Here is a 27016-nt window from a genome sequence, read left to right as displayed (position 1 = left end):
TTATCAACTAAGATTTTTGTGTGCTTCAAATCCCAAGCAAATGTCAGCTAAAACACATTTTTCTCCATGCCTCTCCCCTGACCTGGAGCCATGACCCCACATGGGAAGTGGTGCTCTCTCTCTATGTGAGCTCTCCATGCACATGACCCAGCGAGGGGTTGGGACACCACACACCATTGGTCTGGCACAGTCCTGTGCCTCTCCAAGGCTTTAGTCCCAGACAGAAAACCACTCCCTTGCAACAAGGCAGTCTGCAGCCAGTGGTCACCCACACAAGAACTGTAGGAGGGTGCGTGTCGGCTCTCACCCATTTACTCCCACAACTTATTTTCCCAGGGTGCTGGTTTCAGAACATGTAGATGCATTCTACCGCTAGAGTATCACAAAGGATCACAGAATGTAGCACCTTCTCATTAAAATCTTTTATTCATAAGCAATAAAAAAAAAAAAAAAAAAATGGAAGCAAATATTTCAAGACACAATCGGGTTTTAAAATATCTCAGAATCAACACAAGCAACATGAGCTAATTAGCTATGAAAATGCCATATGCTCTTAACGAAACAGGTTTGATCTTGAAAGCAATTGGAACCTTCTATAGCCCAAAATATAAAAACATACATAATATGCAGAAATCATTCCCATAATTAATTCCCTATTGCCTAATAGGGCATCAAGTGTGGGTGCTGACCTCCCTACCTTCAGATTGTTAATGAGGGTTGTGCCAGTCACTGTGGCAATGAAAAGCAATAGAAGAAACCTGACAATTTTAATTTTATTTTGGGATAAAACTGTGTTTACAAATCCTCCTTTCTCTCCACAAACTATAAATTAATGTCGGCCTATCTCTATATCATCCCCCCATCCTATATTTAACAGACAGATGTGCTCTCGGGCCACCACGTGCATCAGGGAACACAACTTATCTCAGGCCTTGTTCACTGTGATTTACACAGCACGGTATTGGTGTGTTCCTGCAGACATTCCTGCTGTTCAGCACCGTAACTAGTTGAGCTGCAGTAACATGTTTCTGTGTCCGCACCTTCCGTAAGAACAAGACTTGAAATGCCCCTGAGCATTTCATCAAAACGAGTGCTTAATGTCTCAGAATCTGAGCTGTACCAGACGTTATACGACCTGCTGGCACAAATTCAGAACTGCTAAACTCAAGCAGTGCGGGTGCAATGCACTACTACAGGTTATTCTTATATACAGTAATGCCCCAAGGTGCCAGCTAAGTTCAAAATCCAGCTTTATTACATGGTACGTACATCTGTAAGACAACTTTGATGTGGGCTGAAGCTGCAGCTGCGGGAGATACTGCTGCTTTCAGGTGTACACCCCATCCTTACACAGCCATTTCCTGGAGGGAGGACAGCAAATAAGCCTTAAGTGCTACATCTAAGCCACCGCATCTTTCTCTTGGCAGCAAAGTATCAGATATTTGGGGTCTACAGTGGAGTCCTAAGTAAACACTCATTGCTTCTGATAACACACAAGGAACAGAGAGGTGAATTCTCTTCCAAAGAATATTAAGAAGGTTGTAGAGTTGCTTGGAAAAGCCCAGACAAATCCATTATGCGACATCATCTCCCAGAATATCTTTTAATCAAATTACTTCATTTCTCACAGGCAAGCCGTAAAATAGAGCATGTCTGTGCAGCGATGCCTACTGACAGCACCAACCACCTGACCCAAGTTTGGGCAAAGCCGTGGGGTATCAAAGTGCGTTGTCTGAAGAACCAAGTAGGTGTCTGGTCAGTTTTACTGAACCAGGGGGAGGGGATGAGGACAGATCTATGTACTCACAGTCAGGTCATCACAATAGTACAGAAGTGCCAAAGGCAGGGAAGGAGGAGTAATCACAGAATGGTTTACATTGGCAGGGACCTTAAAGATCACCTAACTCCAACCCCCTGCAATGGGCAGGGCTGCCACCCACCAGATCAGGCTGCCCAGGGCCCCTTACAAACTGGCCTTGAATGCTTCCAGGGATGATCATTCTTTCCCCAGCACTGTGGAATGGTTACAGAGCTAATCTGAAGTGACCCTTAGTGCTGCTGAGGTCTCAGCTCACAGGCCAAAAAACCTGCCCTCTGCTTAGCACAACCTCCTGTCTGCGGTCAGTGCTTTACAAATTAACCTCACTGCTCCACTGATTGGCAGCGAGGGCTCATTTTCTCCAGAGACAAACAGCTGATGTTTGCCAATTCCAGATCCCTGCATAAGCAAATATTGTTCAAGTGCTGAATTTCAAAGCAAGCTGAAAAATGCGTTATTTAAAATATGATTGTGTTCCAGCATTGCACAGTATTAATATTGCTAAAGCTACCTAATGCTTACGCATCCAATGCATACATTGTAATGATCTGATACAGTTTTAACTGAACTCCTAGTAACTGTTTCCAGTTATCTGTTAATTATGTCACGACAAATTTGGACCAAACATTTCATTTGCTTCTACACTTGTGCACATGGCTGCTTGCACATTCGGTCTCTTCCGCATGACCAAAAACCTCCACATTTGATGAAGAACTGCTCTTCGTTTGGTCTCTCCTGTTAGACAAGGTGCCCCTCAGTTAGATTTCATTTGTTTCTTCAGTTTGGCAAGACCAACGAGACAGTCATCTCTCCATTCTCTTCTGGCACCCAGGTGCTTTGGAACAGCTGGAATTTTTTCAGACATCGCCTGAAATAGAAAATATAAGAGAAAATTAAAACATTTGTGAGTAGTAAGCAGGATTGTTTTCCTGCTTTGGGGAATCATCAGATCCAGCAGCCTTCGACACAAAGTGCAATTTATTCTATCAAAAGCAGCAGGCTGCTAATTCTTCACGTCTGACTGGAAATTAGCCAACAGATATGACAAAAGTGCTTCCATTGGAGAAGGTTGATCTGAAGGTTGAATTAAAGGTGCCTACAGAAACACTGAAGCATCAGCTTCTTTCCTTCATTTACCCCACACAGCCGCTGTCTCATCTTTTTGACAATAACCTTTTATGAAGTAGGAAAGAGGCCACCTGGCCTTTTATGTGGCTAAATACACGCTCTAAGCCAAATCCATGTGTGTGTTTAAGGCTATGGGTTCTCTTCTGGCTCCTAATAAATGTAAGGAGGAATACCATGTTTGCTGCAAACATTTATTTTAGGAGTGCCATTTCAATGGCAGGGAAAGAGTTGTAACAAACCCAGAATCATGATTTCAGTTTTTAATTGGAAAATGAGGGAGAGAAATTGGAGCGCTACTTCAGGATCCAAAGATAAAAGCCTGAACAAATCAGTAGGTAACAATACTTGTAACTAAACGGGTATAAAGAAACCAACCCTGTTTCTGAGTGCATAAACAAAGCTGCCCAGATGTACCTGCTATATGCATCACTGAAAGAAGAACAAAAGGCATTAAATGGAGGCCAGATAGAACATTGGCAACAGATTTTCTTCCAAAGAAAAACAGCTGTTTCTGAGAATGGAGACAGAGATCATAAGGTCATCTCATCCAAAATAGCAACTGAGGTCTTAGGTTTAAAAGGTAAGTGCTGAGAAGCTGAAGAAAACCTGGTGCAGCACCCAATGCCAGGCAAGCTCCCATCACTCCAGGAAAAAGCAGCGGGAGGGATAAAAGAGTCAGATAAGAGATGCTTAATGTTTTACTAGAAGATTCCTGCAAACCCATCTTCGGTGCCGATGGCTTTAGATAACAGGCACAGAAACAAACACTGATAGACAAAAAGACAGACGCTGAAGTGGAATCTTGTATTCCCCAAAGAAACCCCAACTGCTTCATTCTAATCAAAAGCTTCTACTTGTGACAACTCTCAGTTGTCTTTGTTGCTATAAGCAGACTATGTTCTTTGAGCACAAAAAACACTTTTTCCCTTTTAACATGGCTGATGTTGAAACTGTATTAACATAAAAAGGCAGAAAAATGCTACCTTCCAGAGTCACTGCATATAGGGAAGTAACCTGTGACAGTTCATCAAGATCAATTCACCATATATACAAGTTCTTTAGCAAAGTATTAAAAAAAAGCAACTGTGAAAGCATAGAATAAAGAAATGGCAATACTTTAGCTAATTTCTATGGATACACTTAATATCTTATATAGTGTGTATAAACAAATTGTTGGCTTTGAAACTTTGAAGACAAACTGGGTCCCAATGCAGAACAGCACTTAAAACACATCTCATCTTTACGCATATAAGCAATCTTACAGGACTGCTCATGTGCTTAAGGTAAACATGTCTTTGTATGCATTGCAGACCAGAGATCTAGTTCTTAATTACACAAAGAACAACAGAACAGCTGGAGGAAAAAAACACAGGGTTTAAGAAGAGAAACTTGGAGTTATGCACATAACGGCAGAGGACATAGCACTGACACGATAAGAAATAGCGTGAAAGATTTAATGTCAGTAACCCACGGCTGTTTAAAGTTGACTCCCCTGGCTAGTAATAACATTACTCACCTGATCATATTCTTTTGATGTATTTCAAAGTGCTTTGAAAAGGCACTCAGATAATCATATATTTTATACTGATCTTTTCGCTCAACATTCAAACAAGAAACGGAGTACGGATACCTCTAACAGTAAATTGCAATTATACATATATATAAACCAACATTCTTTATTGCGAATGTCATTGTATTTATTGGCTCTAGACTTACCTGACTGATCTTCTGCTCAATTTCACCTGAAAATTCTGGAACCGGTCCAAAGGTGTTCAGAACAAGTTTCATACCTTCCCGGTACCTTTCACAATAATTTGAAATACCTAAAAATAAAGATTGAAGGATTACATTTGATCAGAAATTCCTACTCCAAGTACAGAAACACCACCTGTGCTTAAACCTTGTCTTAACTTAATATCCAGAAAAGGTGAGCTCTTATGCATAAGACACATCAATATCACCAAAGAAAAATGGATTCTATCCTCTGCATTTTCATTAAGGTTCATGGAAAAATCACTTGGGACACGTCTTCACTGCAAAACCAGCAGGCAGTGCAGGTGAGGAGTGCTGTACACAACCATGGGTGTACTTGTACTTTGTTACCTCAGATCAGAAAGCCTCCCCAGCTAGTGCACGCAGGGTGTGCTCTCATCTCTCCTCTTCTCCTCTTTGGTATGTGTTGTATCATTTGAATCATCCCTCTTATGGTTTTTACTTAGTGACCTTGCAACAAAGCTCAAGGGGAAGGAGTCAAAGGCAAGGAGATCACCATACGTTGGTCTCTAGTCAAGGAACAAGGTTTGAGGAGGAACAGACAGATTCTTCTGTTGTGCAACTGGGGATGACTGCAGGGATTTGGCTTTTATATCAGGACTGTCTTTGAAGGTTGAGCAGTGCTGGGGCAATTGATCCACCTGACAAAGCAGAGCAAATGCATTTTGCCACAAAGCTGGCTAATTTGGCCTTACATGAGGAACACCTAACCTAACCACCCTCTCTTTTAGTTTCAATCCACTCCCCCTTGTCCTATCACTATCAGACTGTGTAAAAAGTTGGTCCCCCTGCTGTTCATAAGCTCTCTTCAAGTACTGGAAAGCCACAAAGGAGTCTACCCAGATCCTTCTCCAGGCTGAACGAGTCCTGCTCCCTCAATCCATTCTCATAGGAGATGTGCTCCATCCCTCTGAGCATCTTCAACACCCTCGTCCAGACCCAATCCAACAGCTCTGCATTTTCCTTGTACCGGGAGCCTCAAGCCTAAACATGGTACACTTGATGGGGCCTCATATGGGCAGAGCAAAGGGGGATATTCGCTTCCTCTCCCTGCTGGCCCCCTCTCTTCTCACATAGCCCAGGATACTGTTGGCCTTCTGGGCTGAAAGCACACACTGCTGGCTCATGCCCAGATTTTCATCTACCACAACCCCCAAATCCTTCTCTGCAGGGCTGCTCTCAAGGAGTTATTCTCCCATCCCGTACACATATCTGGGATTGTCCTGACCAAAGTGCAACACTTTGCACTTGGCCTTGCTGAATTTCATTAGGTTCATGAGAACCCAATTTTCAAGCTTTTCCAGATCCTTCTGGATGGTATCCCTTTCTTCTGTTGCATCAACTTACTGTAGTTAGCAAATCTCCTATTTAGAGGTGAGGATGTGGTGTGGAACCATTATCCCAATAAATACACTAAACTTGAGAAGGGAAGCTCTGAATATCCTTTAGAACCTTGTGATAATCCCCCTTTCCTAAGAACCTCAGAGACAGAAAAAATTTTACCCTTCTTTCTCAAATGTTACCTAATTACCAAAGCAAAGACAAAGCCATTGAAGACAAAGTAGTGATGGTTACCAATTCTTACATGAGGGCTCAGGAGACTGTATAAACTGAGAAGCATGAGCTTGAACTCACCATGGTCTTATCCAACCACAAAGCACAAGAAACATTAAGAGAGGTGGCCTGACTACCACACGAAGGAATGTATCCTAGGCCAAGTCACAAAGTAGCCTCTTTCCCAAACAGCTTGCAGACAGTTCCCTGGAATGCAATACTGTGTGATATGAATACCGTAAAAGTCACACCTGTCCAACCCTAAATGAATGTGGATGAAGGAACAGAAACCTCCAACTACTGGCAACCATGAATCATAAACTATTTAACACTTGTAGTGCTCAGCATACCTCGTAGCCTGAAATTGCTGAAGCACACACATTCCAAATGGCTTCTGAGATGTGTAAGATTACGGAGAACACTGTTGTTTCTGGACCAGTTGGTGGAAGAACTTTCAAAAGACAGACAATTTCATTAGGAAATGGGCACTGACATTATGATGGCCGCCATATAAACAGCTGAAAGGACAGGCTGGGAGAATACGGCCACTGCCTGAGAGTAATCTGGAAAGATTTGAGAGTACTGAGCCCTCTTCAAAAACCAGATCAGAAACATTCTCCAGTGTCAGGAGGAAGGAAACTTTGAGAAAAAGAGCAGCCTTCTTAAGTAGCTTGAACTCGTGTCTTGTGCCAAGTGCATTCCAGTCAGCATTCTGTCAATCTATTGCCTTGCCTTATCCACCCATGGAGCACATCTCTTCCTAGAACATGCCCTGGCACATTTAGGCATTCTCACTTAGAGAACAAAGGGAGAATATCTAGTCATATAGGTGTATAGGTGAACTAGTTATCTGGAAACTTTGTATTCTGTTCAATTATCTCAATCGATACACAGCCAGAAACATTCAAGTTGTCTAGAGGGCTCCAAAACACCAATGACGGAAGCGTCAGAAGGATTTGGGAAATACTAACTGCAGGACTGCTGTGATCCAATTCTATCTCTTCCATTGAGCGAATAAGCAGGAATCATCTTCCTTCCTAAAAACTCTGCAGAGGACCACAAGGTTTTAGAATTCTGGCCATATCCTGCCATTAGTGTAAAGAGCTGCTCTGTTACGTCCTAACAACTGGGTTCACAGACTGGCACCTGCAGCCAATCTGGAACAACCTACAGGGATATTCGAAATGATACGCATGCACCAACCGCAAGAAGATAGTATCTAGATTCATCCTTGTTCATGTGAGATTTTTCTTCTAATTCTGAAGAGTTTGAGCAAAACATCTGCCCCCACATCATGCAACAAACCTCTCCGTCACTGGGTAAGCCTGTGCAGTAACACTATAGATCTGAGAAGTTCTGGTTCCACTGCAGTCAAGAGAAGGTAGGTGAGAAGTCTCTGCACCATGAGTGTACTTCAGGAGCCTCAGTTTAAAGAGATAACCATAGTAGTTTGTGTAGAGGAATGTTTGGATTTGGCTGATTCATTCACTTGGTGGATGTGAACTCCTGAGGTAGAGACAGCATTCAAAAGCTCACTCAGCCAGATAGCCCTACAAATCGAGTTCCTGGCAACTCACCTACAGCTTGAATGAATCACAACAGCTTCTGGGTGGGTGTATCTCACCAAGGCAACAGAGACAGGCCAAATGCAGGTTGGTTAATACAATTCACTCATTGCGTGCAACGTATGAAAGAAAAGAAGCCATATGCAAAGTCATCAAAATAAGAAAAGGTATAAAACCAAAATGTTATGGATGTAGAGAAGAGCAGCAGTACTACAGTTCATCTCAGCACTGCAGCTGAAGTGGCAACATGCAGACATGCACGCTGCATGCCAAGCAAGGGGTGAATGCTCTTCACAAGCATCTCACAGTCCTAGGCAAAGGAAACATGCTGAAGGTTAGAATACAATCATTATTTCACTCAGAGACAAAAAACAAACAAACAAAAAAATACTTTTCAAAGTAGCCACCTTGAGTCAGCATTCCCAGTGTGAAATCTCAGTGGAGAAATGCAGTGTTTGACTAGAAGCAAGTAAAGATCAACCTATTGCTACTAGCTTTAAGAAGACACCTGAACAATGGAGAATACTGTCAGAAAAATAAATTTGCTTTGCATCTGCAAACTCAATAAGACAAATGTTTGACTCCAGGCCTTCAGACTTAGGAGCTTCTTCATTCAAAGGTCAGGGCTATAACAAAGGTGGATGAGAAAAGCCCTTGACATAGGGATAAGAAGATGGAAAACAAGTACTACAGAATCCCTTTACCTTTAATCCTTGTTGATACTCCGCAGGCATCATCTTAAGCTTGACAAGTTAGACTTAATAAACAGTATGAGATAAAAACAGGGCAGTACCTGGGAGCTGGAAAAAAAGAAGATGGCACATGGCTTTTAAAAACACCACCTTCCCATGCACCTTGTGTTGTGCACCACTATCTCCAGTCAGGAACAAAAAACATCTCCAACAAAAAGGGTAAGCAACTTACAGCACAGGGATAGCAACACTTTCCACTTGCCCACATGGTTTGCCATTCTTTTGTCTAAGCCTCACTCTTCCTTTCACAGTCACCTCACCCATGTCAGACAAAGGGGGCTGGGAGAGAAGGCAGACATTTTGCAGCAGACACCTGAGAATCATAACCACAGAACAGAAATACCCTGAGGTAGGGCAGGAGTTCCCCAAATATTCCTCCCATCACATATGGGAATTACGGTGAAGAGGGAGTAGAAGAGGAATGAATAATAAAGTGTTTTAAGGGAGCAGTAGGTACGGATTACAGAGATGAAAAGGGGTACATCCCTATTCCACCCAACATTTTTTGACTGGTACGGTGTACTTATAAGAACAGGCTATCACAGGCTAAAGAAGAACACTAATTCTCAGTTGCCCATATCTATCTTGCCCAAGAAGAAATATAAGGCTCTTTTATACCAACTCCAAAGGAGATATACTGCTGGTTTTCAGGTGCTCACCTGAAGGACTTCCACTGGTGTGGTACAAAGGTGGCTACTAGTGAAATGCTTCTAGTTGCATCATCAAGACAAACAGGACACTGAGAAAGGAAAAAGAACTCTTGACAGGCATTTAGCTTACAAGCATGTATAAAAATACTTTTCTGCCCTTAGAAGTCCTCTTCAGAGGTGGGGTCCTAAGCACCAAGGCAATGGGATTAATAGGAAAAAAGAAGAGCATACATGACCATATAAAAGGTAGGTTTAGTTCGGGCATTATTGTATGTTAATATCTTCAAGTAACAGCTTACTGCATGCTAAGTCTTCTTCGTAAGAAAGGCAACAGGTGCAAACGCTGAAGGATGCAAGCAAATGAACTTGGTAAACCCGTCTGGCAAGGACATTACACATGGGGCAAAATGAGGAAGGCGCTGAAATATTTGCGAGAGAAAAAAGACAGAAGTATGAACTTGACTACTCTGAACCTAAACAACATATTCAGAAGATACATAATGACTCAAAAAGAGAAGGAAAGATAGTCAAGCCTGATGCAACAGCATCAACAACTTGAAAAGACTGGGGTGGGGTGATTTTAGCAAGTAAAATATCAGAAGTGGTTGCACTTAGTAAGGCTGAAGATGATTTTAGATAAGAACAGAAGAGGTGTACTTCAGGAATACCACAGGGGAACCACACAGGGCATGTCCAAATAAAGAAGTTCCAACCTCTCTGTTTTGCTGGAAGAGGGACTATGTTTCTAGGCATTGTAGGCCTGAGGAAAACCATCTACATGTAATTCCATATAAACAGAGAATGTGTCTGAATGAAGAAAGAGAGACACTCCTCCTTTTCTTTGATTTGACTACCTTAACTTGCAGAATTTTGCACCTTCTGCTTACATGCTTCTAGCAGAAAAGTTCTTGAAAAGGATTAAAGCTTGGTTTGTTCCAGAGGATATGATAATGAAAGTAATCCATGCTTTAGAACTAGCCAGCACATATGTCTACTGTAATTGTTAAGATAAGCACTTAGCTATGTTTTGCCAAGTCAGGGGAGAAGAAAATCTCCTTGCTTTGAAATACGGCTTATGATCCTCCCACTTTCATTTTGATGCTTTGTGCTTCTTGCACAAAAGACCTGCACTTTTAAGGACGGTGTATCCATGCCCATTTCCATTCTGTTCATTCTGTAGGCAACTACACAAATTTCACAACAAGGGCTAGGCAAGATATGAACCTGGAATGGTGCTTTGACAAATGCAAGACAGCAAATAGCAACACAGATCCTTCAGCTTCCTATCCAGCTTTTGTGCTAGTATTAGCAGGTTTAGACCAAGATTAAATTACAATTATAGCTCAATAAATAACACACCAATAAAGTAGCTGACCTAAGACAGCCAATCTTGAAGTATACACAAAGAACTTTTGCTGCGGGTATCTGAAACACCATAGATTATGGCCTAGCTTCTATTTTCACAGATCATCTTCTCCAGTGGCTTAAAAGAAAGTGACAGTTCAAAACCAGGAGATAAAATCTCACTGAGGCCAGACCCTCTTCGGTATATTTACAGGTAGGTAGTGGGAAACTGGCTTTGGCATGGAGAAACAATTTCTGTCAATGACAGTGAAGTTTGCAAAGACTGTGTGACAAATGTGGATGAATGTATATTTTAATTATATTGGCACATATCCAGAAGGACATTGTGCCTGATAATATAATTGCACAATAAGTAAACAGATCAAGTGACACTACCCAATTCTATGGATGTCGCTTGTAAAGGAAGTTAACAGCATTTGTTGTGATAATGCCATATGAAACCAAAAGGTGACAAACTCAAAATGCAGTTTATTAGGGCTGCATTAAAAAAGGTGTGGCCAGCAGGGAGAGGGAGGTAATTTCCCCCCTCTACTCAGCTCTTGTGAGGCCCCATCTGCAGTGCTGCATCCAAGCCTGGGGCTCCCAGTACAGGAAGGATGTGGAGCAGGTCCAGGGGAGGGCCACTAAAATGACCAGAGGGCTGGAGCACCTCTCCTATGAGGAAGGAACTGGGCTGGTTTAGGTTGGAGAAGAGAAGGCTCTGGGGAGACCTCATTGTGGCCTTCCAGTACTTGAAGGGAACATACAAACAGAAGGGGGAACATCTGTTTACGAGGGTGGTCAGTGATAGGACAAGGGGGGATGGTTTTAAACTGAGATAGGAGAGGTTTAGGTTAGATATTAGGAGGAATTTTTTCACTGAGAGGGTGGTGACACACTGGAACATGTTGCCCAAGGAGGTTGTGGATGCCCCATCCCTGGAGGCATTCAAGGCCAGGCTGGATGTAGCTCTGGGCAGCCTGGTCTGGTGGTTGGCAACCCTCACATTAGAGGTCACTGTGGTCCTTTTAACCCAGGCCATTCTATGAATCTATGAAATCAACATTCATTTAATTTATAGAAACAAACAATCAATATTAGAACGTTAAATCATTTGAATGTGCTTTTCTTTCTTCCTCATTCAGTTGCTCCAGTTGCTGCTGCTTCTCCTTTTAGTGACTTGATATTGTCACTTTATTCCATGTTGAAGGCTCACACCTATATATTCAGAATTTCTATTACTCATGCAGGGACTAATTGGTAATCTAAGGTGGCCTAAATGATAGCTTTGATAAGACTGCTTACGAATATGCAGGAAAGGACATAAGAACTATAAAGAAGGAAGCCCTGCATTAGCACAAAGGAGGTTCGTGGGAAGATCCTGATGTATGGCAGTTCACATGAACATGACTTCAGAATAAATAAATCGATCCTTAGAATGCTATTCATCCAAAACCAAACAAAAATATCACACAACACTTAAGGAATCTTCCTGGCCTTCCAGGATCTCTCACAGATTTTCCTCTCATGCTTCTTGAATCCCTATCACCTTTTTCACAATGATTAGCAGTGAGGTTAAGACTGCAGGAAGGCTAGAAAGGTAGAGATGTAGGGGAGGCTAATGCAGTAGAGATGAGGTACCTATCTCCATTTTCTACTGTTGCTCAAAAATAGACACTAATTACCTCAATGAATCAGAAAGAGTTGTCCTGGGCAAGCAAGGTCCACTATTCTGTACTATGGGAAGCAATAATGGGCAAAGAAATTGGCAGTAGTACAAAATTATGACCATAACCCATCGTGTGTCCTGACATCAGCAACGCTGACAATTTTGAATGTCTCTGATGAGAGCAACAGCTTGAGTCAGACTGCCAGCACATAGACAGGAGCAGCTCTAGACTCAGAGACTATTCAGCTGCCAGATTGGGAGTGAAGCAATTTTCATAGGTGAGGTAATCCAGCCCTCTGAGCATCTTCATGGTCCTCCTCCTGACTTAATCCAACAGCTCCATGTTTTTCAAGAACTTGGGGCCCCCAACCTGCTCACAGCACTCCAGCTGAGGCTCCCTCCTGCTGCCAACTATCTTTTCACAGAGCCCAGGATGCTGCTGGCCTTTCATGCTGCAAGAGCACACTGTTGGTTCACATCCAGCTTTTGGTCCACCAGGATCCCCAAGTCCTCCTCCACAGGGCTGCTCTGAAGGAGATATTCTCCCAGACCACACACACATCTGGGATCACCATGACACTCAGAGCAACTGCTCGCACTTGACTCGGTTTAATTTCATTAGGTTCACAAGGACCCATTCCTCAAGCTTTTCTAGGGCCAGTATCACCTGCCCCACTCAGCTTGGTGTCACCAGCAAACTTGCTGAGGAGTACTCTCAATCCCACTGCCTATGTCATTAATAAATAAATGGAAGAACATCAGTCCCAAGATGGACCCCCTGAGGAACACTGCTCATCACCAGCCTCTACTTGGACATAAAGCCATTGACTACAATCCTCAGGTTGCAACCATGCAAACAATTAATTTATCCACAAAGTAAAATATAAAATATGATAAAGGATTCCCAAGAATGATTCAGTATCTAAAACCGATTTAAACTTTTCTTTCAAGTTGCTGTGACAGAACCACCTGCACATGGATGATCCCTCCAGAGGATGCAATGGCAGGTTAGTAGAGTTCGGTGCAACTCATTTCCTGCCATCTGATCTTAGATTTTATACAAGTGTTCCCTTTTTTTTTTTTTTTTTTTTTTAAATCATTAGAGTATAAAGAGAAAAGTCATCACAGTTGCAGCAAACCTAACCCAGTTTGTTGTATAACATTTCTCTCTCCCGTGAGAAAATATTGAGGGAACTGGGCTGGTTTAGAGAAGAAAAGGCTCCAGGGAGACCTCACTGTGGCCTTTCAGTACTTGAAGGAAGCATATAAACAGGAGGGGGAACAGCTGTTTACGAGGATGGACAGTGATAAGATGAGGGGGGATGGTTTTAAACTGAGACAGGAGAGGTTTAGGAGAAAGTTTTTCACACAGAGGGTGGCAGCAACCAGAACAGGTTGCCCAGGGAGGTTGTGGATGTTCCATCCCTGGAGACATTCAAGGCCAGGCTGGATGTGGGTCTGCACAGCCCAGTCTGGTGGTTGGTGGCCCTGTATGCGGCAGGGGGTTTAAAACCAGATGATCTTTCTTCGTGGTCTTTTTCAACCCAGGCCATCCTATGATTCTATGATTTTCCAGGGTTTCCAATATAAGCCTTTCCCTGTTTGTCTCATTTTAAAACACCTACCTTCTGCATTAAGATGCATCGTTTCCAGAGGTCCAATAAATGCGTATCGCATTCCCAGTCCATCAGACATCACAATGTCTAGATCAGTAGGAGATATTACTCCTTCCTAAGAAGAAGGAGTACAGCAGGAAAATTTGTGAGTGCTGAGTCTTAATGCAAAACTGGCTGCTTCTTGTATATAGTTTTAACTAATTTTCAGAGCAGTAAGAAAAACAGGCTAGAAGTGCTTGCCAGGGAAGTGCAGATGTTATACAAGTTGTCTCATAGCTCACAATAAACATTAATTCACCTTTTAAAACACATTATTAAGATCACTGTATTTCACAACCCAAATACACTTCTTAAAAAACATACTGTATATATGCTTTTCTATTTATAATATCAACTGCCTGTACACAAAGATTTGCCTGATACTACTTACACAAACTAACGTGTTACAATTAAATTGATCCGTTTATGTCAGCCAATGCACCTTTTTCTTAGAATCTGAGAATCAGAGAGCAATTTAGCATATGACCATAAAGTGTTTATACCAGAATCCAAGTTCTCTACCTGTACTTTCAAATACAGAAGTTTTGGCTAAATATCTTGCATCTCCCTTCATGTTTTCCTAGTTCAGGACTTTTGTACAGACCCAAAATTAGCAGAATGGGGGTGCAGCATCAGTACTACCCTGAGGCCTCCTGAAAAAAAGGCTGGGACCAAACATGCAAGTAAAGCAGCTACCACTCCCTCCCAAAAAACTCACTGAACATTCAGTCTGCCCAGCCTCAACCTGCCCAGGTTCTTGGGTTCATTGCCAGACTCAGATCTCAGAGCTGGCAGGACAGGGAGTATGTAGAATTTCTCCAGTTGAAAACTGAACACTGCTGTTCCACCCACACTGTCATATACAGGAAAGCCAATGCCATTGTCAGGTAAGGGCAAGCAACACGAAGGCTTATAAAAAAAAACAAAAACATTACTGCTTCACTACTTTGCAGCTCTACTTAAGAATATTTATTATATGAAGTTGATTTTCCACTTACTGGAAAGGGCTGAACAAACTAAGACTCATTCTAACTTCTTGAAAGTAAGCTTTATCTGATGTAAGAACTCACCCTCTTTATTCCCAAGAGCAACAAAAAGAAAGCACTTCCGTCTTTTTTTTAAGGTGAGACAGACGTTGAACTGCTTCTGCTTTGCCTTTCTAATCCTTCTAGAGGTGCACTCCCTATTTAGGACCTCTTGGTCCTTTTGGAGCTGCAGAATACAAGTACACTAATCTGCTTAGCCAAGATAGGACATTCTCTGTTAGCCTTCCCTAACATGGGACCACATCTGACACTCTCCTTTGCACCATACCATGATCAGCTAGAGCCCTGAACTGCTGCAGACTTTGACCCCTGAGATAGATACCTAGGCTCTTTGTGATTGCTAGGGAGTGAAATCAAGTCATCACCCCAAAGCGTATATCCAGAACAGGTCAGATGAGTAGTGTTCCAGAAGTGTCTAATTGTCCTCCCCCACTGAAAAATGAGTAAGGAGCTTGGAACTCATCAACATCTACATTGTAAAAATCTCATATTAAATGAGTTGAATCCCATCCACAGCGCCTTCCTTTGCTTATCAGCCACATCATTTCTCATTACTTTAAAAGAAAATTATAAACCAAGAACGAACTTAACTTCTGCAGCTGGCCAAAGAAATCAACTTTCACCATCTCAAGTTGAAATAGTGCCTTTTATAAAATTCAATCCCAGGTCTTAATCTGTTAGCAGGCATTGCTCCTAACAAAACTAAACCTGGCTGAATCACCATATCAGGTGACTTTTGAAATCTATCTTGAAAACAAAAAGATAACATAATTATTACAATCAACCCACTATATTTGCAACATACAGCTCTGGCAACAATTTAATTAGGCACACAATGGCAGGGATAAGGAAGTATTATTTTCTTCAACTCAAAAGTAAGGCACAGGTAATGCAACCTGTTTAGAGGAAAATGAGGTCTGTGCAAAGACATGACTACGTGCCAACCTCAGCATTCAAATTACAGAACCACTGTGCATTTCACAAACATAAAACTTCCAGAAAATGCGCAGTACCTTTCAACTGAAACGGTAACACAACTTCTATGAACAAGAATAGCAAAGTCAACAAAAGAAGCCTTTTGCTTAAAGTGCTTCATCCAAACAGTGAGTTATGCTGGTAAAGTTGTGCTTGATGATTTTTTTCTTTGATGTGGATTCGTGGACAAAAGATTAAGCATGAGTTCCAGACAAGCGGTGAACCACAGTAGCAGTTAGTATTATGTTTATAGCATTTTTTTTCTTGAAGTAAACAGGCTCAAAATGAAACTCTTGAAATATTTTAGAATCAATGTAAATTAGTTTTCAATCGAAAAAAAAGAAATATTCCCTTCTTCTGATAATATAATCTCCTACTATTCTTACACGTGAGCTCACCTTTTCTTTGCCATGCAGACTCTCTTAAAGAAAAGTGCTTTACTTTTTTCTGTTCAGAAATAAAAAACACATAAATGAGAAACAAGTTTGACTGTCTTCCCCTAGGGGATGACTACTCCCACTTATGTTCAAGAGATCATAAGTTGGTGGAATGAATCAGCAGGGTGGGTGCAAGGTCAGCAAGGTGTCTTCCACAGGGATTGGTGTTTATGCTAAGAAATAAGCAAGGAAGTCTTCCAACACTGTTTCAGTAAATCTAGGTGTGAAACAATCCTCCTAAGGGGATTTTTCATCCTCTGCACAACCATTCTTGCAAGCCTTGTCCTTAAGCACTGCTCAAAGGGAAGAGGATGTATGTTAATTAAAACCCTGTTCAACAGAAGCTGACTTTCACAGCTACAGAATTAAAGGACTTAATCTAAAAGAAAATCTAACAAAATCCTCAGCAATTCCAATGGCCAGTCAAACATCAGGATCCAGACTATATCAGGATACTTCAGGCTTCTTATGACATCGCTCATATTCCTCAATCCCACATTCCTGGAGATTTTAACCAGCTGTGACACTACAGTATTATCCTGCAGTATTATGCTGGTGCTCCTCACGAGACAGGGGCCCAGTTCTCCCTTCCACAAGCCTGTGGTGGTTCTGCAGCCTCCACCTCTCCTTTAGGCCCTGACCAACCTGCTTGGTTTTAATCAACAGCCTTTAACATCTGTGAGTCACACCTGTATCTCAACTTCTGTCACTGACTTGGCACGTCATAATATAAAACACAACATGGACAAAAATATTTTTTCTGTTGCTACCGATTCACCACATTCCCCAAGTAACTGCAACATGCCTGTTGAGTTATCCTGGACTCTGCTGACCACAGATTCCATCTCCAGATCTGACATTTTATCTTCTGAATCTCCCAAGATCCTGTCCTTTTTCTCTGCTTGCTACTAATACATTTGCTCTCCCTCAGAAGAACTTGTTACACCCTTTTCTTCCCTATCGCTTCAATCACTTCCCTTTGATCCACACCCTGATCAGATCTTTTTCCAGTCCTGTCATTCAAAGCATATGACTTTTCTCCTAGATCCCTCTACCGGGTCTCTCCTTCTATTTCATCATGTCTGAATCTGAAGGAATCTGTTGTCCTGCACCATTCACATCTCCTTATTTTGTTGGCCCTGTATTCTTTCATGACACTCTCACACATTTCACCCAGTAAGAACCCCTTAGGATCAACACTATTTTTCTCTCTGGGCCTCAGAACTTCCTTTTGTGGTATCTCTTTTTTTATGGAGCACCATAACTATGCCTTTAAACCCCTACCTTATATATTATTAACATCTTGTCGCACAGAAGACCAACTGAGATCCAAAATGAAACACCTCATTGCAGCACTCTTGCTTCAAAGGAGAGCATTTGCTTGAATTCCTACTTTTAGGTCTATAAGTGAATCTATAGCTTTTCTTACTAAGTTATTGTAAAGTTAAACTTCTTATCCTTAAAACCACTTTCCAAACTATCTATCTGGACACAATTCTCAGCATCCAACTGTACTCTTTTCATGCCTCCAAATCTATCTTCATTCTTTCCCTTTCCTACAGTTGGTATCCAAATTTCCAGGTCTTCTAATTTTTCACCATTTTAATTCAGTACTTCCCATTCCCACATTTGGCCAGGCCTTGTATTCACAGCACTTTTGGGCCCAGGTTCAAAATCCCAGCCCACGCGTGCCCTTGGGGATCTCAACACCTTTAGCAAAGACAAACTGTGTCCTAATATCCAAGTTTCTCATTGCTAATTTCACAAAATCACTGAGGTTGGAAAAGATCTAAGATTATCCAAGTCCAACTGTCCACCTATCACCAGTATCTCCCACTAAACGCTGTCCCTCGGTACAACAACTAAATGCTCCTTGAACACTTTCAGGGATGGCAACTCCACCACCTCCCTGGTGAGCCCATTCCAGCACCTGACCACTCTCCCAGAGAAGTATTTCTTAATATCCTGGTGCAAGTTGATGCCATTCCCTCTAGTACTATTGCTGACTACATGGGAGAACAGGCCAATTTCCCTCATCACCACAACCACCCTTCAGGCAGCTGTAGAGAGTGATAAGGTCTCCCCTGTTCAGCCTGGAGATACTCAATCTCAGTTCTCTCTGCCGCTCCCCATAAGCCTTGTGCTCCAGACCCTTCACTGCTTCATTGCCCTTCTCTGAACAGAGTCTCAGCATCTTTCTTGTGATAAGAAGATTATGCTTTGCTCTCTGCTCCAGCACCCATGCCCCTGTACAATTTGATCATTGTGCAGAGACTGAGCCCAATCCCAACCTGCTGATAGGGCTCCAAGATTTCTGGCTTTTCTATTCTTTGGCCTACGTGGCAGAAGTTGATGAATCCAATGCACAATCCAGTAAGCAGTTATACTTAATGCATGAATTCAGAGCAAGCAGTAAAGGCTTTGGGGTTGCAGCACTTGCTTTCTGCACAGCTCTGTGTACAAATGTGCCTCACCAGGCAACAATTGTAGCTTTGTATCAGAGTCTTTCTCCTGTCGTGTGACTCCTGCCCCATGCCTCCCTCACACATCACAACACTGCTGAAGAAAAGAGGGACTGGCTAGCTGTCAGTACCAAGCTACAGTTAGGTACAAAAACATATCCTGAAAGCTGTGCAGTACATTCTTGATAAAGATTTCAGCATAAATGCTATTAGCACAGCTGTACCTGCATGTTTATCACCAATACCCTTTTAATGGCATATAAATACCAGGAAATTCAACTAGTTCCTAGGATGAAACAAGATCAGCTGACTGAAAAACAAAAGGGAAAGAAATAGACTGTCATGAAAGTATATCTTTGCATACACATGTGTGTAAGACTGCTCTCCCTGTGATGGCTATAAATATTTGAGCAAGGACCCAGATGAGAACTTCCAAGTTTTATCTCCAAGTCCTCACAGGCAGACAGTTGTTGACGTAAACAGGCTGATTTAAGACCACTTCAAGTGGCTTCAAAACACTTAAAACCACTGCTATGTTTCTTTCCTAGTTCATACATGGCATCTATATCCAGACTTAGACCTTGTTATATATCCGTGAATTGATACAGAACAGTGCAAATATAGCAGTTCTCCATCAACAATATGTATTTTTCCCCAAGTACTCACCATGTTGAAAATAAATTCTGAGAAAAGCTTCAAGCAGAAATATGAACACTGGAATCTCATAAGCATGCTTTTGTTCTGTATTCAAGATGCCTTAGATTGCCAAATCTAATATATGTGATTTACCTATCTAACCACAGAAAGATTAATAATAGGGTCATTCTGGACAAGCAGCATTTGTTACCATTACTACTGATAAAAACTGGAAATTAACTTCCACGCATAGTTTTTTAAGTAGTCAAAACTTCTGCTACTAGAAAGAATCAGCGTGGACTTCTACAGCAACAAAATATAAACACTGAGTAAAATTTTAATTTTAGGAGCTCTCAGTGGTTGCAGAAAGCTGATGTTTTCACAACATTTTAACCTCCAGTGATAAGGACTAAAAAGTGACTTAGAAGTCCAAACCCAGAAATCTGCTTTTCCTCACTTTGAAAGAAACAAAAGTATATGACTTAAAATGAAAATGATTGTGTTGGCAATGGAACAGCAGGAAGATCACCTAGGGTGATTTCCCTCCATCAAAGGGGCTGTTTAGCCTCAAGTCACACAGCTGAAACTATACACCTTTGATATCTGTTTTCCATCTAGACTTTTATCATGAAAATGAAACTAAACTTGTTACAGCTGAAATGTGTTATTTGCTCCAAATGCAATAAAATTGAACAAAAACAGAACAACTTGGAAACTTAGATGACCATCATTACCTGTCAGTGCTTGAAGTACTGTTATTTTACTATTCACATAATACCACCCACACAAAGTCATCCATACAGGTTTATATTGAAGGCACAGGTTCATACTAAATGTTCACCTCACGTCAGTACACCCTTTTTTTCCCTGATAATAGCCCATAAAGCATGCTTATCTTTCCATAATTAAAAAGCAAATACATAGACACTTTCAACCATAAACTCTGTATGTTATTATTACCTCAGTTTCAGATCTTTATCTGCATCTGTGAGTACAGTTCTTTTGAACAGCTTGAAAATAAATAAACAGAAAATTCAACAGAAAAACCAGCCATACTCATGCCAGTTCAACCTCTTCCCAACAGAATACTACCAGTGTCATAATTCAGCTGCTTCTGATGAAAGATCAGATTTTGTAGCATAGAACATGCAACGTGGGAAAAGATGAAGTTACACGAATAGACGATACTAAACTAGACATCAGAATGGAAGGAGGAGAAATCTGTCTTTACCTACAAGTATCGAATAACTGCTGAACCTGAGTGCAATTCTTTAAAGGCCAAAGAGAAAACCATTTAAAATATTTCATAATCACTGTAAAATAAGCCAGCAACATTCAGAAAATAGCAGGAAGTAATGAGACAACCTAGAAAAAAATGAAAATCAGTATTTTGACTTCAGAGCTTTTAACATTGTTCTTTTCATTATCTTGAAAATCTGATTCTAAAAAGAAAGTAGAATAAAGGAGAATTGTTAAGATCATATCACTTTGTTTTGCACAAGCTTTGTTATTTATTACCAACATCTCTTCTTACTGCTCTTAATTTATGTGCTAATTTTAATTTTTGTGTACATAAGGTACAGTAAAGAAAGACAAACAGATAGGAAATGTAAATATACAATCCCAAGTGTCTCCACAAAAATAAGTGTGTGTAGAAACTGGAAAAAAAAACATGTACATACACCCACAAGTCTCCAGGCTTCACTTATCACTGCATACTGGAGTCGATTCAGAACAAACCCCTCAATTTCTCTGTTTAATTTGACAGGCGATTGTCCAATCTTCTTCATCAGAGCGTACGTTCTCTCTGTGACAGAAGGATCTGTTTCTGGATGTGGAACAATTTCAACCAGTGGCACAAAGTAAGGTGGATTTACCTAAAGAAGAAACACAAGAGAAGAATGTCAAGAATCAACAGACTAAGAATAAGTTGATATAAAGCATCTTTATAGCTATCTACTAATAAAGATATTTTCCAGTAAACAAGTCTGGTCTTTAGAGTATGAGTGAATTCACCAATTCAGTTTTGAAAATAGTAAAATTAAACTGATCTTCTATGGTTAAACCTAGCAAAGTTTATGGAGCTACAGTAAGAAGAAGAGTACCCAAACAGCACTAGAAGACTTTATACTGACTTTAATTAATGGATCTTTTCCCAATATTCAGACTGTTCTTTGTTGTAAAACAACCATCTTCCCTAAAGAAACAAGGCATTTCCTTTTAGATGATATTTAGGAAATCTATAGCAAAACTATTCCAGCTCTCCCTCTCTCTCTCTCTATATATATATATACACATACATACACACACACACACACACCATATTAGTAGATATCACATAAAACATATTTTCCAAAAAGCCTTAGAACAGGTTACCTTCAAACACTGCACCTGCTATTAAAAAAAGCAAAAAACCAAATACTATCCCCCTCCCTGCCTCTCCCCAAATTCAATTTCTCATCAGATCAAGACCTACACGTAATATATTTCTGGAGCTATAAACAAAATATTCTAAACAACATCCTAGGAACGCCTCTATGTTCTTCAGGGTGGTATCACTGGCAGTAGACACTGCTTCCTCCTTTCAGAAGCAGTAGTCATTATACCACCATCTTAAAGCTTATGGCTTCTTGTACCCATTTCCAAGTAACAGACATATGTAACTAATGATTAAGTGACTACCAAAAGTAACATTCACATTTAAAGGATGGCACTTAAGCAGTGATTATTTCACCATGCTCCTTTATGGACAACTGCTCTCAGCTCCACTTATGTAAATGTAAATACAAGACTTAACCACAGCAACATGCAAGCAACCCTTCCTCTGGGTTGCTGGTTTTATTTGCTCCTCTCTCTTCAGTATCTACAAGTTTCTTTTTATGTCTGACTGGTACATGACCTGCTGCATGTTCATGTCTGCCCTAACCAATGTAACAGATTTCATTCTCTTTGGCAGTGCCACCACAAAGCTCTGTGGTGTGACAGATGCCATTACAGACATAGAGGTGCCAGGCAATTCAGCAAGGCCTGAAGCACTACAAGCACCAAGAAGCTCTCTGAAGGCTTTTCTAACTTGTAGGTACGCTGCAGTATCTCATCAGAAGGAAGACAGGTAAATGCTTAAGCAAGACTGAGGCTAATACAAATCTCTTCCAAGATTACTTCTGACAGAGATCTTATTGAAATATTCTATTTCGTGGACTTGGCACAGCGAATGCATGGGTTTGTTAACAAGCATGCCGAGGGAACTGAGAAGGACAGTTTTTGTACAAGTAGATAGTACGTGTTGGTAAAAAAAAACAGAAGTGGTAAAGCAGATTGAATTTATAGGGAAGGGAGGACAAGATTTCTAAAAATTAGAAGGGAAACGTAAAATGCCAAGGCATTCTTAAGGGAGCAGAAGAGTTTACCTTACACAGCCTAACAAAATGAAAGATAAGAAGGGATAAGGTAAACACAGAGTTAGACAAGAGAAGTGACAAAGCTACACACTCTAAACAAATAACAAATGAATTTTAATGGACTGTTAATAAGACCAAAATGGAAGAGAAGAACAACTACACATAGAAGCAGTCATGTAAAATAACCATAATAAAGAATGTAACAAAGAGAGTTCAGTATCTTTCAAGGCCAATGGATTATATGGTTTCCTTTATAGCAAAGAACTCCACTCAACAGCTCAGTCTTCTCTAGCTCCATGTTTCTGGCTGTGTCACCTATTGGGCTGACATAGTAGTCAAGAAATAAATGCTGTGGAAAGAAGGCCCAAGAATGGCTGCAGAATATAGCTGTGCCTGTAAGGATTGTGTGCATTTTTATTATACAGCTGTGACATGTTATTTTTTTTTTTTTCTTCCAGTTCTTAAGCCTGTCATGTGAAGCAAAGTGATTAGCTCCTACCCCCCTTATGGCCTTTCATTTCACTTCCCCTAAACAAGCTCACCTATGCCAGAGCCTTTACTACTTCAGGTTTTGTCTTTCTAGAATATCTGATTCCACACTTTTTTTTTCACAGCATCTTTTTGAACTGCTAACTTCCTTCAGCCACCATTCCCCATGATGTCAGCAAGGCCACAAATAAAACCACCTAAAACCAACATTTTTAAAGGGAGTTTTTAAACATGAGGGAAATCACCTTTTTACATGGGTAGATAGTGATAGGACAAGGGAGAATGGTTTTAAACTAAAAGAAAGGTAATTTAGGTTTCAGAGAGAGGCTCTTTTCTGAGAGAGTGGTGAGGTGCTGGAACTGGTTACCCAGGGAGGTTGTGGATTCTCTGTCCCTGGAAGTAGCTGGATGGGGCCAGGTTGGGTGGCGCCCTGAGCAATCTGATCTAATAGTTGATCTAGCATCTGGCAGCCCTGCCTGTAGCAGGAGGGCTGGAACTTGATGACCCTTGAGGTCCCTTCCAACCAAAGACATTCTATGATCTTTTTTTTTTTTTTTTCTTCTTTCTTTTAATTAGAAGAGGATTTAAAAAAAGTAAATTATTTGGACAGAATCCTTCTGATCAGTCACCGCAAGCCACAATGGCAGTGGCAGAAGGGTGTCAAAAAGGAACAGATCAAGTGTTTTGACACTGCAGCACTAGGCTACAGGTTGCTGTAGAGATATTACAGTAAAGCAGCACTGTGAAAAGAGCACAGGGAATTTTACAGGTTGGTCCACAAAACACAGACTCCCTGTACTTTGTAGGCCCAGTTGCTGAGATAATACAACATCAGCACAGTAATTCAAATGGTAAGTATCTTGAGCTAGCAATACAAAGCATACACGCATATGGTTGACTTAGCATATGCTGTTGCTCACAGAATGACTAAACTAAAGCATTACTGAAAATCTGGGCCCTGTATACTAACAATGGCAAAAAAGCACTCAAAATATCCTTCAGACTCTCTTAGTATGCAAGAAATAACTTGAGATGCTGTTAAATTAAATACCTCTAATACCACTATAAGAACAACACACTCCATCATACTTACAGGATGAGACACAATACACTGCTTAACATGTTTAAGGCCAGTGAACAACTTGCTGGGTAAGAGACAAGAGGTTGAGCTGCTCAAGATAACATTGTCATCAACAATGAGATCTAACTGACTGAAAATCTTCTTTTTCAGTTCCAGGTTCTCGGGAGTACATTCCTGAAATAAGAACATAAAAACAGTATTGGTAGACTTCTATTAGTAGCACTTATCCATGCATTTCAGGCTTCAGTGACCCAAACAAAAATATAAGAACTTCATACAAACCACCAGTTTTAATTCAGCATGGATACACCAGTAAGCCACAACACAAAAAGATCTTCCTACATACAATGGAAGGGAAAGCCCAGGAGGTTCTCTACAGCAGAAAAGAGATGACCACACACCACTGGAGACTGAACAGACTGTTCTGGTTTGCATACAGTATAGACTTCTACTGATGCACTGATGTAAGACGGTAGGGAGGAAGACCACCTGTTTTTCATCATTGTTTTTGGCCGTTTTTAAGAGAACATCAAATGAGGTAAGGCTGTATTCTTTTTCAGACAAGACAAAAAAGAACATACGTAGCTCAAAAGAAGACAAACCTACAGTTCCCAGAACTATGGCAAAGAATACCAACTGTAAGAGTCTGCACTAAAATACCTGCCATACTCAAAAAAATATTCAACCTATTTCAGCTCCGCAGAACTGCAGTGTGAAATTTCACAGGTATGAGCCAACAGCCAGACTCAATCTCTAGAATGTTAATAGTTACCCCCAGGAGCTGCCTGAAGGAGAGCAGTGAGGGTGGGAAAACAGAAGATCCCAGAATCAACAGGAATTACTTCCATCTGACCAGGACAAGGCCAGCCTGCTTGGATTCTTTGGTTTTGTTTGGTTGGGTTTGTTTTTCAAGAAAATCCAAACAGAATTCCAAACTTCCAAGACTCCAGCTTTCCCCTTAAAACACACAGACAATACCTACCTTTTCCCTCCATCTATCAGCCTTTTATTCCACCCTTCCTGTTATACTAAATCAGACAGGAATGCCCAGGGCCAGAACAAAAGGGTTAAAAACAATTTTAAGCCTTATTAGGATATAAGCAAGTTGCATGGGACAGAACTAAAAGTTCCATGATGCAGAAAAGATAAACAGGGTCATTTAAGAACTCCAGATAGAGCCCAAAGTAATAGATGGCCTTATCAAAACAAAGTGATACTCTGCTCCTAATTCCAGGATCCCTGCTTGTTAGTTAAGTTTAAATAGTTTCTTTTAGTAAAGCCAAAGATGAAGAGAATTCTGCAGATACTGTTCAGGCTAATAAAAGGGTCACACTGAATAGGCTTATTGAGAGCTTGAAACTCTAAGCCTCCTCTCACATCAGATGATAATCAAAAAGGCAAAGTCAAATCTGCTGGAAACTCAAACCTGCCACGATTACGCAAGGCTTCTGAATGGGCCATTTGCTTGAAGTTTCTCATATAGCATCACAATTGTATTCGTGTTGTTGGACCACTGCAAAGAGGTTTCTATCCTCATCAAGCATGCAATTATTTTCTCAGAGAAACCAATTCCCTTAAGAACAGAGGGAAAATGAAGCTCTAAACAACCTATTAAACAGGAACCTCACTCACTGTCAGTTCTGGAGCCCAGAGAGGTCTGAAGCTATCCTGCTTACCCTGAGAAAAAGAAGATCAAACAAAGATAAGATACGGCTTTAAAGCCACCACAGTCTCTCTCAAAGAATCAGTGCTAAGAAGGTTAGCTCACACCTCAATGCATTTTAAGTGACACTGAATATTCCTGTGCCTTTTTTGTAGGCAGGATGGCACTTCTCATGTGCAGCAAACAATACACCTTTATTCTGAGGCTTAAGCGCCTGAACAAGGCTGCTACTAACCTGACTTTGACTTTATCAGACACCTTTAAAAGCCTGATCAGAACACAACAGCTGTTAATTTTTAAAACCCACTTCCTGGAATAATTATGTTCTACTATCAACTTAAAGACAACAGGTATTAAGCTGTCTAATGATATGCTCAGGAAACATTCAGCAGCTGATTGACCATCCTACGAACTCTGAATGTACTGTACAAAGATAAGCACAAACCAGACCACATCCACCCATACCCAGACGGAGTCTAGCCACCCCTAAAGAGAATCTGCCCTCATATGACACAGCCCCTTGAATAAATGCCAGTACACATAAAGCTTAGAAGTTTTATCTGTTTAAGTCAAGTGGTTTTGAACAGGCTCTTTCCACCACGCCATCTGCACTCCCACACACACCCATGCTCATCTGAGCACAGTAACTTCATTTACTTCCACTAGATGCTGGCATCTTCCCAGATTCTTCCCATCTACTCTTGGACACACCAAGGAAGCAATCCACCTCCCTCTAGGAAACACTCCCCAAAACACTTCCTTGCAGAACATCCTCCTTCTCCTTGCATTGGCAATTAGACTTGCTGCCAAGACTATGTGTTTACCAGCCCTGTGTGGTTAAGAAGTAAAGCATTGCCTGAAGCAAAGCACTGCAACACCACTGTAAGTAAATGCACCAAATGCAACACAACAGTACT

The 27016-nt window shown here is 41.0% G+C and overlaps 1 protein-coding gene across 1 annotated transcript in view; it reads right to left on the bottom strand.

The window, feature by feature from the left end:
• Nucleotides 1-407: 407 nt before the first annotated feature.
• The window catches only part of CRYL1 (crystallin lambda 1), a 42533-nt gene continuing 15924 nt past the window's right edge, over nucleotides 408-27016 (bottom strand). Inside the window, exons 4-8 of the mRNA XM_015852166.3 lie at nucleotides 24449-24610; nucleotides 21148-21342; nucleotides 13880-13985; nucleotides 4664-4770; nucleotides 408-2687 (exon numbers count right to left, since the gene is read on the bottom strand). Coding sequence (XP_015707652.2) covers nucleotides 2574-2687; nucleotides 4664-4770; nucleotides 13880-13985; nucleotides 21148-21342; nucleotides 24449-24610 — 684 coding nt within the window. The 3' untranslated portion in view covers nucleotides 408-2573. The remainder of the gene's footprint in view (nucleotides 2688-4663; nucleotides 4771-13879; nucleotides 13986-21147; nucleotides 21343-24448; nucleotides 24611-27016) is intronic.

Source organism: Coturnix japonica, chromosome 1, assembly GCF_054131305.1.
Source record: "Coturnix japonica strain WE chromosome 1, WE-NBRP24, whole genome shotgun sequence".
Lineage (NCBI taxonomy): Eukaryota > Metazoa > Chordata > Aves > Galliformes > Phasianidae > Coturnix > Coturnix japonica.
The sequence above is the reverse complement of the archived record's forward strand: the minus strand, read 5'-3'. Positions and strand labels throughout refer to the sequence as shown.